Source organism: Saimiri boliviensis, chromosome 3 (genome assembly GCF_048565385.1).
Source record: "Saimiri boliviensis isolate mSaiBol1 chromosome 3, mSaiBol1.pri, whole genome shotgun sequence".
In the NCBI taxonomy this organism is placed as follows: domain Eukaryota; kingdom Metazoa; phylum Chordata; class Mammalia; order Primates; family Cebidae; genus Saimiri; species Saimiri boliviensis.
In genome coordinates, this window is record NC_133451.1 from 88,010,264 (window position 1) to 88,025,942 (window position 15,679).

General features: G+C 33.5%; 1 protein-coding gene across 9 annotated transcripts in view; it reads left to right on the forward strand.

Moving 5' to 3' along the window:
• Positions 1 to 15,679, forward strand: part of BMPR1B (bone morphogenetic protein receptor type 1B) — a 401,543-nt gene that overhangs the window by 327,538 nt on the left and 58,326 nt on the right. For 3 of the 9 annotated variants that reach the window (XM_074396464.1, XM_010340137.3, XM_074396465.1), the window contains one exon: positions 10,991 to 11,087. The exons of 4 other annotated variants lie outside the window; for them this stretch is intronic. In XM_074396464.1, coding sequence (XP_074252565.1) covers positions 11,045 to 11,087 — 43 coding nt within the window. In that variant the 5' untranslated portion in view covers positions 10,991 to 11,044. Of the gene's footprint in view, positions 1 to 7,742; positions 8,352 to 9,223; positions 9,948 to 10,990; positions 11,088 to 15,679 lie in introns of those variants that run through there. 2 more of the 9 variants (XM_074396466.1, XM_074396467.1) reach the window with 2 other exon arrangements.

The following is a 15,679-nucleotide window of genomic DNA, read 5'->3' on the forward strand; positions in this document are numbered from 1 at the left end:
AGCTCTTTGTGGGGCATGAGCATTCAGGCATTTTATGAACTTAGAAAAAGGAAAAAAATGTTTTGAGGTTTTATATTTTTTATCATTAGCTGGAAGATTTGTCCAGTAGCAAGTTACTTGTGAGGTTTAGGAAATGTTAGGAACATTTGGCAGGAAGAGACAGGTTTTGTAGGAATAATTTGTTACCTGTTGACCCTCACTGTGGACATATTTGTGTGTGTGTGTATCTGTGTGTGTGTGTGTGTAAAAGGAGAGTTTATAGAAATACAAAATCTTTGAATGTTAACATGATTGACAATGAATTTTAAAGGTATAAACTGGTATATTCTGGATCATTAATAAACATATTTATAAATTTATGACTATTAGGTCATTTTATTGGTGAGAAGATTTTTCTTTCTTTCATTTTTTTTTTGAGACAGAGTTTTGCTCTTGTTTTCGAAGGTGGAGTGCAATGGCGGGATCTTGGCTCACTGCAACCTCCGCCTAAGAATTTTTCCCAATCTTGATTGGGAACCCAGTCATTTGATAGCAAGAGTTCCTTTCTTGTCACTATTTTTTAAAGATTAAGAACATGCCATGTTTGTTGTTGTTTGTGTTTAATAGAGGTTTTGAATGACAGATACAGCTTGCAGCTTGAACACTGGTAGTTTCAGATATGAAAGTACTACTGCCATCTTTCTGTGCCAGACTTGTTACACAGTAGTCAAAATATGTAATGGTTTTCTTAAGACCAGTAGCTATGAATGCGAACCGGTTATTCTTAAGCTTTTGTTACTGATAACCTGACATTTAATTTTTTGCGGGTTGTCATAGTTTTCATGACATGACAAAAACTTATATGTGTTGATATTGAAGATTTTATTGTTCAACCTGTTGTATTGTCAGTGAAATAGAACAGGAGTTAGTATTGGGGAAAACATTAAAGATTTACTAAGAAGTGGCAGTGAGTTTGATGTTAGTAGAGGTTATGCCTTTGAGCAGTATTGTTAAGGAATAGATCTAATGAGATTTGGAATGCTTTACAAATTAGTCAGCATTAGTGTAATATTCCTTCAGGGAGCATTTGTAAAATGCCCACAAGAATGTGTCCGTGGAGAGATCAGATTCCAGGCTAACCTTTATTTACTTTCAGTAGTTGACATAACACACACCTGTGTGTTCTCTGACTCCAAAATTGTTTTGAAAAGCTTCTGACATTTGGATGAATGAAAAAGAGGATTTTGATTTGTTTTCTGACAAGTAGGAAAAATAAATTCTAAATGTTGTGTTTTACCCATATATGGTCCTTGCAGTAAAGGCCTGGGTGTGTCTCATATCCTCTTTTTATTTTATTGAGACAGAGTCTCATTCTTTTGTCCAGGCTGCAGTGCAGTGGCACAGTCTCAGCTCACTCCAGCCTCCACCTCTAGGCTCAGGTGATTCTCCTGCCTCAGCCTCTCGAGTAGCTGGGATTACAGGTTGTACCCCACACCTGGCTAATTTTTGTATTTTTAGTAGAGACAGAGTTTCACCATGTTGGCCAGGCTGATCACGAACTGTCTCATATCCTTCTAATCAATTGTGAAATAAAGCCTCTATGGTTTCATGATAGATTATATTTAATTATATAGTGTTTTCCTTGAAGCATTTTAACGTGCTAGAGATAGGTGTGTGTGTCTGTGCACACACGTGCAGGCATGCTGTGTTTACAGTTAGATGTAAAGTGGGACTTGTGTTTTCTTCTTGAAGGGAGTCATTTAGAAGAGATCTCTCAACCCGGTGCAGTGGCTCATGTCTGTAATCCCAGAACTTTGGGAGGCCAAGGCGTGTGACTCACTTGAGTCCAGGAGTTCAAGACCAGCCTGGACAACATGGCAAAATGCTGTCTCTACAAAAAATAGAAAATGAGCCAGGCATGGTGGTGCATGCCTATAGTCCCAGGTATTTAGGGAAGCTGAGATGGGAGAATTACTTAACCATGGGAGATTGAGGCTGCAGTTAACTGTGACTGCATCACTGTACTCTAACCTGGGCAACACAGTGAAATCCTGTCTCCAAACAAAACAAAACAAAACAAAACAAAACAAAAAACAAAAAAAAAAACAAAAACAAAAAAGAGAGAGAGAAAAGGAAAGAAATGATCTCTCCTGAATGTTTGTGTGTAAGAATAGAAGTGATAAAACAGACATAATTGAATTTCACCTTTTACATAGTGATAAAGCTTTTCTTGATAGCATACACTGGCTCAGTACTAGTAGTACCATAAATGTTGTCTCTTAAGAGAATGTCAAGTTTCAGTACATTTACTTTGAATTTCAAAGTAGTGTGGAATAACTTTGATAATCAAAAAAGCTGATCTTTAAAAATGTTATAAATTATGTTTATCTTATAAAATCTTGAACTTTATATTTTAACATCCCTGACATCTCACATTGATTTTTTATTACATTCACAGATTTTTCTTTTCAAAATTAAACTTCACTTGGTTTGACATCAGCAACTTATTTCTTGCAATCTATTTAATTGAGACTTTTCTGCTGTTTACCCTAAAATGCAGATAAATGGCTTTCAGCACACTGTTTATAGTGTAATAGCTCCTGAAGTGAGTCAACATTATCAGTTAGAGTCTCCCTGTCATAACTAATGATCTCTCTGCTTATACTTTCCTGGCAGTGAGGAGCCACTGAACTCCACAGAGGCAGGAGCCTGGCACAGTTGGGGGTGGGTAGATTGTTCTGATGGTGCCTATAGGACAAGGCTTTTTTTTCCATCTTTATTGGTGTGAATTGAGAAGAGAAATATGTCCTTGTCATGATTTTAGCATGCTCAAATGTGCCATGTTCTAAGGCTGGGGCAAAGAACTTTTAGGATGTAATGATCCTAGTGGGATTTGTTTTATTCCAGATTATCTGCTGTTTCATAATTAGCACAATTTTATACTTTTCTCTCGAGGCTGTTTTACTTGCTGCTAGAGAATCAGAGACACTAGGAAATATTTGTATTACTACCAAATAGTTATTATGGGCTTAATAATAAAACGGAGTATTTTTTGTTACTGAAGAAAGAAAGAAACTAAAAAACTTCCATTGTTAACTGATCATTTACCATAAATGGGGTCTATTCATTTTGAAAGGACATTATGCTTTTTCTTTAGAGGAAAGAAGGAAAAACACAACAGTGAGACTCCTAGTGAAGATCAACAGACTTGACCGTAAGAGTTAAAACTGACAAGTTTTTGATGGCTGCATAATATACCATTGTGTATATGTACCACATTTTCCCTATCTGGTCTATCATCGATGGGCATTTGGGTTGGTTCCAGGTCTTTGCTATTGTAAACAGTGCTGCAATGAACATTCGTGTGCATGTGTCCTTATAGTAGAATGATTTATAATCCTTTGGATATATACCCAGTAATAGGATTGCTGGGTCAAATGGGATTTCTATTTTTAGGTCATTGAGGAATCGCCACACTGTCTTCCACAATGGCTGAATTAATTTACATTCCCACCAACAGTGTAAAAGTGTTCCTATTTCTCCACATCCTCTCCAGCATCTGTTGTCTCCAGATTTTTTAATGATCGCCATTCTAAGTGGTGTGAGATGGTATCTCAATGTAGTTTTGATTTGCATTTCTCTAATGACCAGTGATGATGAACATTTTTTCATGTTTGCTGGCCTCCTGTATGTCTTCTTTTGTAAAGTGTCTGTTCATATCCTTCACCCACTTTTGAATGGGTGTGTTTGTTTTTTTTCTTGTAGATCTGTTTTAGTTCTTTGTAAATTCTGGATATCAGCCCCTTGTCACATGGGTAGATTGCAAAAATTTTTTCCCATTCTGTTGGTTGCCGATTCACTCTACTGACTGTTTCTTTTGCTGTGCAGAAGCTGTGGAGTTTGATTAGGTCCCATTTGTCTATTTTGGCTTTTGTTGCCAATGCTTTTGGCATTTTGGTCATGAAGTCCTTGCCTACGCCTATGTCCTGAATGGTTTTGCCTAGATTTTCTTCAAGGGTTTTTATGGTGTTAGGTCTTATGTTTAAGTCTTTAATCTATCTGGAGTTAATTTTGGTGTAAGGCCAGGAAGGGGTCCTGTTTCTGCTTTCTGCACATGGCTAGCCAGTTTTCCCAACAACATTTATTAAACAGGGAATCCTTTCCCCATTGCTTGTTTTTGTCAGGTTTGTCGAAGATGGGATGGTTGTAGATATGTTGTATTTCCTCTGAGGCCTCTGTTCTGTTCCATTGGTCTATATCTCTGTTTTGGTACCAGTACCATGCTGTTTTGATTACTGTAGCCTTGTAGTATAGTTTGAAGTCTGGTAGTGTGATGCCTCCTGCTTTGTTCTTTTTGCTTAGAATTGACTTGGCTATGCAGGCTCTCTTTTGGTTCCATATGAAGTTTAAGGTGTTCTTTTCCAGTTCTGTGAAGAAGGACATTGGTAGCTTGATGGGAATAGCATTGAATTTGTAAATTACTTTGGGCAGTATGGCCATTTTCACGATGTTGATTCTTCCTAACCATGAACATGGAATGTTTCACCATCTGTTCGTGTCCTCTCTTATTTCGTTGAGCAGTGACTTGTAGTTCTTCTTGAAGAGGTCCTTTGTGTTCCTTGTTAGTTGTATTCCTAGGTATTTTATTCTCTTTGTAGCAATTGTGAATGGCAGTTCATTCTTGATTTGGCTCTTTAAGTCTGTTACTGGTGTATAGGAATGCTTGTGATTTTTGCACGTTGATTTTGTATCCTGAGACTTTGCTGAAGTTGTTTATTAGTTTCAGGAGATTTTGGGCTGAGATGATGGGGTCTTCTAGATATACAATCATGTCATCTGCAAATAGAGACAATTTGATTTCCTCCTTTCCTATTTGAATATCCTTTATTTCTTTTTCTTGCCTGATTGCTCTGGCTAGAACTTCCAGTACTACATTGAATAGGAGTGGTGAGAGAGGGCATCCTTGTCTAGTGCCAGATTTCAAAGGGAATGCTTCTAGTTTTTGCCCATTCAGTATGATATTGGCTGTTGGTTTGTCGTAAATAGCATTTGTTATTTTGAGATACGTTCTGTCAATACCTAGTTTATTGAGGGTTTTTAGCTTAAAGGGCTGTTGAATTTGTCAAAGGCCTTCTCTGCATCAATTGAGATAATCATGTGGTTTTTGTCTTTGGTTCTGTTTATGTGGTGAATTACATTTATGGGCTTGTGTATGTTGAACCAGCCTTGCATCCCTGGGATCAATCCTACTTGATCATGGTGGATAAGCTTTTTGATATGCTGTTGCAATCGGCTTGCCAGCAAAAACGATGAGTTCGTGTCTTTTGTAGGGACATGGATGAACCTGTAAACCATCATTCTCAGCAAACTGACAGAAGAGCAGAAAATCAAACACCACATGTTCTCACTCATAGGCGAGTGTTGAACAATGAGAACACATGGACACGGGGAGGGGAGTACTACACCCTGGGGTCCATTGGCGGGAAATGGGAGAGGAATGGGTGGGTGTGGAGGTGGGAAGAGATAGCATGGGGAGAAATGACAGATACAGGTGAGGGGAAGGAAGGCAGCAAACCACACTGCCGTGTGTGTACCTATGCAACAATCTTGCATGTTCTTCACATGTACCCCAAAACCTAAAATGCAATTAAAAAAAACTGACAAGTTTTGCCAATTGTTAATTATGTGCTAGGTTTTTACATAGAAGATGGAGCATTCTGTAGGTAAATCTAGGAAATAGTTTTTATAACTGAAGTACCAGTGAATACATTTTGGTAAAATATTTTGTTTGATCTCATATGTTCTTTTAGAATGTGGAAAATTCTGATTGAAGTGGCCGTTAAGATGGCCACGTTTCTTTGTCCCCACATTAGTATTATGATTGTTTGGGATCATTTGGTCATTTAAATACAATGTATTTATTTTTACATCACTCACATACTGAAATTCAAGATAATAAAGCCAACTCCTTAAAAATATTTCAAGGTTGAAAGCATAACACACACAAATACATCTACCTTATGTTGGTGTGGCTTAAAACAGAAATATCTGAAGATAGGGTCTGTGAGGGTAATTATTTCTTATGTAGCATCTCAGACGCAGGCTTTCTGTTCTTTTCTTGGTGTTGGTTTGTTTATTGTGAGAACTGGAAGGAAACATTTTGACCTTAGAGTAGAACTTATGGGTGAGAACATGACTGGCATAAATGAGAAGATATGTATTGGATAAAAGAATATAAAGAAAGAAAATTTAAAGGTAAAATTAACAAGACTTTTAAAACCCAGACTACTGAGGGGTGTAATGGGTGTTATACAAATAAAAAATAAGAATACAAAAGTACTTTTGGAGAATGTTTTGAAAACTGAAGCCATTTGTTTATCGAAAGAGGGACAGTTTGAGCAGCATCAGGCCAGAATGTTCCTGTGTGTGGCATGCCCAGATTGAAGATAACACAATTATTATAACATAGTTTCAATTCAGATCTCTCCTCAGTGTTTCTGCCCAGAATTCAACAAGATTGTCCTTTGGCAGGCTTATTCCTACAAATCAAAGCTAAGTAAATGGTAGTTCAGTATTTCAGCCTATTAAGTATAATTTCCAGTAAAAAGATTTGTCATAAATTATGAAAACTCTATGAACTCTAGTCTTAGACATATCCAGTTTTCAATTCAACTGTCTTATTTTACTTTTTGGATATAGACTAATGGAAAAGTTAGGAGAATACTAGTAGAACATCTCACAGCACACCTCCTGAACACCGTTCTTTTAGTCAGCCTCAGGAGTGTTACTTAGAAATCGAAATGCAGTATATCTCTAACACAAGTGTTTGAACACAAGGGAAAACTCTCAGAATTGTCCAATTTTGTTGAGAGAGAATGTTCTTATGTACACAGGAATTTCTTTTGACCCTATTGCTTTTAATCCATATCCTATGCATATTTTTTTCTAACAAAATTTTTAATATATTTTTTGGCTAGTAGGGAATTAGTATATAAACAGCAATAACAAAAATAACTTAAAATATTTAACATGTTCTTTATATATATATTTAAATTATATTTACATTTTGAATTGATATATTTCCTTCATTTCAGCTCTTTTTGTGTATATAGAGGAATGTATTTGGTTTGTTTTTAACCTTCTGCTATTAGGAAGGGTATCTGTTTTTTGGATAAGGTTTTAGGTTATTTCTTTAAAGTGGCATAGCTACTAGCTTGGAGGACACTTGATTTTCTGTTTATATATAGTATAAAAGGAAATAGAGTAGAACTTTTGGTGTGAGTGATCAGCAGACCTTTTATGACAAAAGAACAACAAAATTGACAACTTGTGCCACACTCTCCAAATAGATTTTAAGGTTCATGAACATAGTGGCCATTTCTTCTTCAACTCTTTGAGCCCAAAATGCTTTGCATACAGTACTTTGAAATATTTGTGCATGATAAATATTTCTTAATATTTGTGTATGAGAAATATTTCTTAAATCAATTTGGACTTGTTAGCAACTTTAAGTTGGCTCTAATAAATGTTTCATTTGGTTTTAACTATATATAATGAATAGTGGTGTCTCAAATATAAATTTTATATCAAAATTTTTAATGAATCAAGTCTAATGATATGGTAGATTTAATAAAATGATAGAAACAATGGCATTCATTTGGTCTTCAGTTTTCCAAACATTTTGAAAATTTTCCAAATTTTAAAAGGAATTTGACATTTAGTAAAGGTAAACCTCTATAATGAAAGATTTCTAAATGTTTGTGTAGTTGATTGGTTTGTGAAATTGTGATTAAGATCAACTTAAGATATTGCATATTGAAATAACATTCTGAATGTCAAATGGTATTATAAAATAGATTTCTAGATATTTAAATGATGAATTATAGATATTTTTCTGCCTTGTGTAGACTCAGAGATAGCTTTTAACTATCTGGAAATGTTATGTAATACACTGTGGTCAGTGACATTTTTTTCATTATTTTTCCTTTTCCTTTTCTTTCTCTCTTTTTTTTCTTCATTTTCTTCTTCTTCTTTCTTCTTTTTTTTTTTAGACTTCAAGTTTTTTTTTTCTCTTTTACCTCTCCACTGTCATATGCCATGGGTCCTGAACATAGCTCATTGCCTGACCGGAATAATCTCTCTTGCCAGCTTATAATCAAAGGGAGTACTGAGAAAAACAGCTGAGCTGTATTAGGCAACCACAGTCTGGAGTGCATTTCTTAACTGCTGAATAACACATCACAGGTGCAGGATTAGTGCTGCCTATGGTGCTGGGCTTTTTAGTGGAAACCCCTAGCAATTCTGTGCCTCCTCCTCATGTCTCTCATCCCAGGGAGCCTGGCAACGATATATCAAGCGTACAGAAATCAAAAGTGAGTAGTGGGAGAAGATTTATATCTCACAGAGACTTTTTTTTCCCCCTCCAAAAAATGTAAGCAAGATGAGCAAAGCCAATTCTGGCACAATAAAAGAAGTTAGAACTTAGCCTTTCTTGGCATAGATGATGAAATAGCTAATTCAAGGGGATAAAAAATTTTGTCTACAAAAATTACATGGCAAGAAAATACCATTTAGCTGAACTCTGCTGGTACTGTGTAATTTAGATTATTTTAAAGTTAATGATATTCTTACATATATATTGTTTTAACTTTTATGTTGTATGTGTTGGAGAGTGTGTGTTTACTCCTACACGTTTTCATCACTGTCATGGTTAAAATTAAGTGTTGTGGCTGTGTAAATGTCTTGTGGTTTAATTTTTTATAGTTTTGGACGTTGTGAATTCTTTTACTATTAATGTATCACCTATACAATTCCAAATTCATAGATTATAAAGATCTAGATTTCTTTTTTGCGAATATGAGTTTTTAAAAATGCAAAATGATTCTTTAAAGTACAAATGTAATGATTTAGATGTTAGATCAAATGTATATTTCAAATATATCGTTACTAAGTTATTTATTTTTGACCAAGAAGGATATAAATTGAGCATGATAAAGTATGCATTTGGAGAAGCGAGGGCAAGTATATTTTAGTAATTCATATCATTTTTGGCAACTGTCTTAGTAAATTTTTCTGTGACGCACAACAGATAAGTGTAAAAGCTACATGGATCAGCACTGCAGATTTTAAACAGCTTTTTTTTTTTGGTTTACAGTTTTTTATCTTAAAACTGTGATATATTCCTAATGTTTACATTTCATTCTTATTCATTTTATTGCTGGTGATAATTATTCCATATTGTTTCACCAGAGATAGACCTTTAAAGTCATTGGTGATGAGAATAATTGATAATAATGTTTAGCTTAAAATATCTGTATTTTATACCTTAAATATTTAAACATTTGAACTAGTAACATATTTGTATATTTTTAAGTCAACAATGACTAAGGTTACCTGTAACAGTTATCTTATTAGAGGATACAGTAAGGACTAGAAGCAGAGAGGTTATAAATGCTTTCCAGGGTTTTTCTTTTGGGAAGAAGAGTAGCAGAAACATGATGATTTGGTTTCTGGTCTGTCTGGCTTCATTGTCACTTCTCTTCTTTACATATATGAATCTACATAAATACTTTTATACACTAGGCTGTCTTGGGAGTGCTTTGCAAAGCTAGAGTAAGTTTTGGTGTGGAGGCAAGTTGAACATCTACTTTTATTAGCTTCAGAACTCTGTGAAGCAGAGCATTCATAGAAACTCTGCTGAATTAAAAACAAAACAAAACAAAACAAACCACAGCTCCTGGCTTGGAAATCTGCCAAGTTCTAGTTGACTCTTTGACATTATTGTCAAAGAGACCACGGTTCGGTTTCTTTTCTAACAATGTGGACCTGAATTGACACATTACATATTTTAAAATACAGAGGCATTTTTAATTTTTAATCATTCTATCAGCGGAGATTATGCTATTTTATGACGATGGCTTCAGTTTGATGTTACATATTTTTAAAATCATGGTTACTTGCTTGTCAAGGTAAGTTTTTTCTTATGTTGTTGCTTTTATTAAAAATACTTACAAAGAAGTTGTGTTTTAGAGGTTTTTCAAAGGTTTTTAATTTAAACATTTTGAGTTTCTCTAAATTCAAAAGCAGAATAAAACCTAAAGGCTAGCTATTGTTTTAACTTTAAAGAGCATAGTTGTGATGTCCAAAATTGCTATCATAATTATTACTCTTACTGAGGTTTATAATTCTGTATTAATTACCTAGAAAACAAATAAATATAAATGTGTATGTTGTCTGTTGACTTGTATGTCATATTTACTCTTTTCATGAATTTTTTAATGTTATAGTCTGGAATCACGTGAAATAAAACGATTGAGTGATTGAAGCTTTTACTTTTTATTCAGATGTTTTTAGGTCTCTTGGCAGAGTTTTTATAGTATAAAAATGTTGAAAATATGATGATCCCTCATAACCTGAGTGATGTGGTAATGTCGATGTGTGAGTATGGTGAAAAGAGAAACACTTGCCAGTGAATAGAAACACCCACTAAAATCTATGAAGCCCTGGTTTCTAGAGAGAGCCAGCACTTCTTTAATATTTAAAATTAGTGTTTCACTTAACCTATTCATTAGTGTCCACCATGTGTGGCTGAAATGAAAAACTGTCAATATCCCTGGTTTTGGTGCTTATGGTTTCCATAAAAGATACTGATTCATTACTGCCACACAAAGTAATCTTGCCTCTTAGGCACTCCTGTCTAGGACTTATATTTGGCAATTATGTGGCATTGTGACACCTCTTTCATTGTTTTCTTATACTCTGTTTTGGCTCTCCATATGTAGTTAATTTGTCTTGCAGTGTTCCATGGGTAGCTGATTTGTCTTACGAGCAAGATTGTTATTTTATTGAGGACACCTACACCTACTCTGGGTCATTGTGTTATATAGATGGATTTAATGACTGTTTGCTAAATGAATCAATATACAAAGAGATGAAAGAAAATTCATATTTTAGTCATCCTTGCACAAACTTTTAGTGTGTTTCTTAAGCCAAAAAACTTATGTTTTTATAGACTCTTTGCCCATGGTGATGAATCTATAAAGAAGGAAAAGTAAAAGGCGGTAAAATGAAGCAAAAGAAAGAGGATCTGAATCGCAAGAGGAGAGCAGGTAGGGGAAAACATAATAGAGAAGAAAAGGAAAGGAAGACAAATAGAAATGGGAGATAGTAGGGAAAGGAAGAGAAAACTGAATGGTAAGCGTCAGCAGCACAGAAAACAACAATTTATTATTATTGCCTCTTACTGTGTGCACAGAACCACAATTGATGCTTTATATGGATTTCTCATCCACTCCATTCCAACCAGTGAGTGCGGCTAACTCTCCACATCTCCTGTAAGGAAGGGTATAAACCGTTTGCTAAGCCCGTTACGTGGCTGACCTGGAGTTTGAACCCATTTGCCTGTTTCACCCTACATCCTCATCAAGTCTGGCTCCACTGTTCAGTGACCATACCTGATATTGCTTTGTCATCCGACATTTCACGCCCTCCATAGCATGTCCAGGAATTTAGCACCAGCATCTTCCCTTATCTGTCTCTCATCTGACATCTGTCTGTTGGAGGAGAAAGATTTCTGTATATGTAACATCACTGTTAGAAAATCTAGTCTTTCCCTACATATGATTTTTCTCTGGTATTTTTAAATAAAAATTGTATTTCTATTTTGTTACTTTCCAGAAAAGTTTAGGCATATGTCCCAACTTATTATTTAGTATGTTTATATAATTTTTTTTCCTAAATTTTTGCTGCAGAGAGCATAGACAGTGATTCATTTGAAAGTACTTTAGTATAAAGGAAAGTGGTTAGTTAAGGAAAATGAAAGTCAGGTCTTTTAAATTGAAAAAATTAGATAGTAAATTGAGTTAAATGATTCAAAGATTAAGTGTTGAAAATTAGAATTAGTTATTAAACTGATATCACTAAAAGTTATTTGAAAAATTAATACTGTTTTAAAGCTCTAATCAGAGTTTTATTCCTGTGTGAAATAGACTCTTTTAAAAAAACCTGTGAGTATTTAGTTTTGGTTAAGAAAGAAAATGGCCATTGACTTGCATTATTTGTTACCACAACAATACAAATAGGGTAGGATGGGTCATTCCCAAAGTTGTTGCTAGCCAATTCAGTACTTTAAAATTTTTCTTCCACTAACCTATTTTCCCTAGACACTTAAAGTGCAAACTTGTGTAATATGAATTTCTATTTCTGTTCTTGCTCCTGCCTGCCCTCTGGTGTATAAAGTGTATAACAGTGATGAGAACCAATATTTTGTTAAGTTTTGTGATATTCAAAGAGTTTAAAATGAAAAGGAATAAAGGAAGGTAATTAGTAGACCTTGTGTAGCACAAAATGATTATATGTCACTTTTTAATGAATCTTAAAGACATATTCATTTCTAAGTGCATTACATATTGAATTAAATATTACTTGGATTATCTCTTGTTCATACAGATATTTCTCTGTGTGTTTAAATGTGACAATGGATTTTGATACTGTTTTCACTGTCTATGACAAACCAGTTCTTTATATCACAAATTTAAAATTATTTATGATATTGTTAGAGTGATAATGTTACTAAAAAATAAAACAGTTGAAACATACTTTAGGATGTAATGGATTAATATTGAAGATAAAATTTTAATTTTAATATTGAAGATAAAATTTTTTGTAACAAACCCTTGATACTATGAATTTTCTTTTACATTTTACTTTTGTTCTGCTTTTGTTTTTTTTCTATAAAAATCGTGTAAGTATATAATAATATAATATAGAAATATTTTTAAAATAAAGAACTGATTAAGTATACACATTCAATAACAAGTTATTTTATTATGTTTATATGAGGTGTCCAGCTTATTATTGTTTACTGTTTTCAATTAAATACTTTAAACTATAACTCTACCTTATTTTCTACAAGAGGAGATTCCATAGAAAACATACACATAGCTGAAAATATGTATATAACTGCAACTTTTTTTTTCCAGAAAAGGTATTCAGGATATTCAAGAAAAATAACTTTCTTTTTAATCCTTGTAGTTGAATGGAAGTCACAATATTGCATTCTGATCATTAGGTAATTTCATGAAATCTGACTAATTTGCCTGAAAAATCTATGTCTATTTCTAAAGAAATATTCTTAAAGATCTATTTTTATATTATTTCTTAGGATAATAGGAATGTAATTTAGTTGTGATTCAGTAACATACACTCAAACATCTTATGAAAATAATTCTGTGGTTCATTTGCACTCCCGAAATCTAATGATCGTTGGAAAAATGAGAACCAATTTTAGAGTGGCTTACAAAAGGCTTATTTTTTATTATCATAGTATTTTAGGTAGTTAACTACCTGGATTAACTATAGTGTAACAAGGTAAGTGAACCACACATGTGTAGTGTCTGGATTTACACTGTTTTAAAGATCGGTTATTGAAGAGAGAAAGAGGGAAGAAGAGAGAAGAGAAGGGAGGGAAGGATAAAGGAATAAAAGAAACAGCAAAACGGAATGGGCTGTTAATGAATGACTTATTTGATGTAGTGTTTATTCCTGAGACATTTTTCGAAAGGGTAATTTTTCTCAGTTTTTTCTTTATATTTTCTGTCAGGTTTATTCATGATTCTGTTTTTAAATATTTATTAAAAACCTATAATCATTTAAAATGAAACTGGGAAGAAATAATCTATTTTGTTATCATTTGCTCAGCAATTAATTAGAAACTACTATTTGACTTTCTTTGGTGAAAATCTTTTTTTGTAGATTTTACTCTCTTGATTTAGTAAATGGAATGTACTAAATTACATTGAATTATTTTTAATGGTTAGATACCTTCGAGGTGTTTTCAAGGATTATCTTTTTTTTATAAGACTAAAAATCAAGTAAAATGAGGGTTTAATTAATAGCTTATTTATATGAGTCAACTAAATCAAACTTTTACCTCTTGATGGCTGCCTTTCTCTCACTTCAAATGGAAGGATACTAATATAATAAAATGTGAGAAAGTATATTCTTCTATGTTACTTTAATTAGATATCTGATATTTGGGATATATCTTCATTATTGCTAATCCATGATGTTTGTTAATTATCTGGATGTTTACGTTTATTATGAATACATACCACGTGTCTTTCCTTCTATATTTCAGCATGATAATTATCAGGCAGATTCATGTTTTCATAAAATGATTATTTCTATATATGCAAGTAATTGCCTTTTTAATGTCATAGTTGATATATTCTATCTTGTTTATGATTCAAAATGCCTGGCTTGTGTCTGTGAGGCTGGATTTTCTACAGCTTCAATATGATTTGATGTTAAAGGGATCCTTTTATAAATACCTTTGCATAATTATAAAGTTAGATAAAACAGTCCAGTTTCTCATTGGCCTTTTTCTCAAATGTGGACTACACATGAAGAAGATCTCACCACTTTATTTTTCATAGTTTTCTTAGCATTTAAGGTGAGTCTCACCTTAAATTCTGCTGCTGCATCTCTTTCACCTTATCTTATGTCTCTTAACCTCCACATTATCAATTATTTTAAAGTTATCAGGTGATTGGAAATACTGTGACTCATGTTATAATTTTGATTCACAGAGAATTAAATACATTTTGGTTAATAAGTAATTTTATACTTTTAGATAAATTACTTTTTTGGTTTTGTTATTTTGACAAAGGTTAGTGAGGAACTCTTCACCTTTCCCAGATTTACATTTTAACCTTTTATTTATTAATGCTTAATTACATCCAGTCACTCCTCTCACTACTTGTATTCAATTCATATTTCATGAAGGCAACCATACATGCTCATTCAGGATGTTACCTGTTAATAACTCAGTTTATAGGAATGGTGTCTGAGTTAGCCATAGTTTTAACCTTTTGTTCTTACGAATGGGTTTCTGGTAAAATAGCATATATTCAGACTGCATGTTAAAATTTTAAGTATTTTTAGAAAGATTAGAAGCAGTGTTTCATCTTCACAATTTTTATATGAAGGATGGTTCTTACCTGATTTGTCAAGTGTTCGAGAGCCAGGATTTGACTATAAAGATTGTTTAAGGCAACCAGACAGATATTTTTCCTTAATAACTGAAGTAGTTAACAAAGGATATTCTAAAAAAATACTACAAAATAGATTGGCAATAACTAACAATATCAAATGTGAAATGTAGATTTACCAACTATTTGAGCACGCATGTATACATAACACATGAAAACACGGTGAGCCGTAAGTGGATTTGGTGTTAACTACCAAGCTGTTGTCATTGGTCCAAAGGGCAATCCCATAATGAAGATTAGTTAGAGAAGTTCCTTCTTGGCTGGATTCTCTTTTGATGTCCCAGTTCTTCATTGTTCATTGATGTGCTTTATTTCACAACGGAATATGTGACTAATTATTTCCTTATATTGAGCTGACAAGGAATTTGTAAATGCATTTAAATAGCTCCAGCTATCATCTGTTCTAATTTGCTACTCCATAGATCCTTGTAGATGTAGAAACATGAAGGTAGAAACAGGAATTATAGCCCCTTTAAAGTAGATTTTGAAAATTTTATAACACAAAATTCAGTATTCCCTGTCAGAGATAATCACATTTTTCTAAAAGATGTAGGATCTTCATGTATTTCATCAGTAACCATAGGGTGAAGTGAATCCTTCTATACATCACTCTGTGTTGTACACACACACACACACACACACACACACCC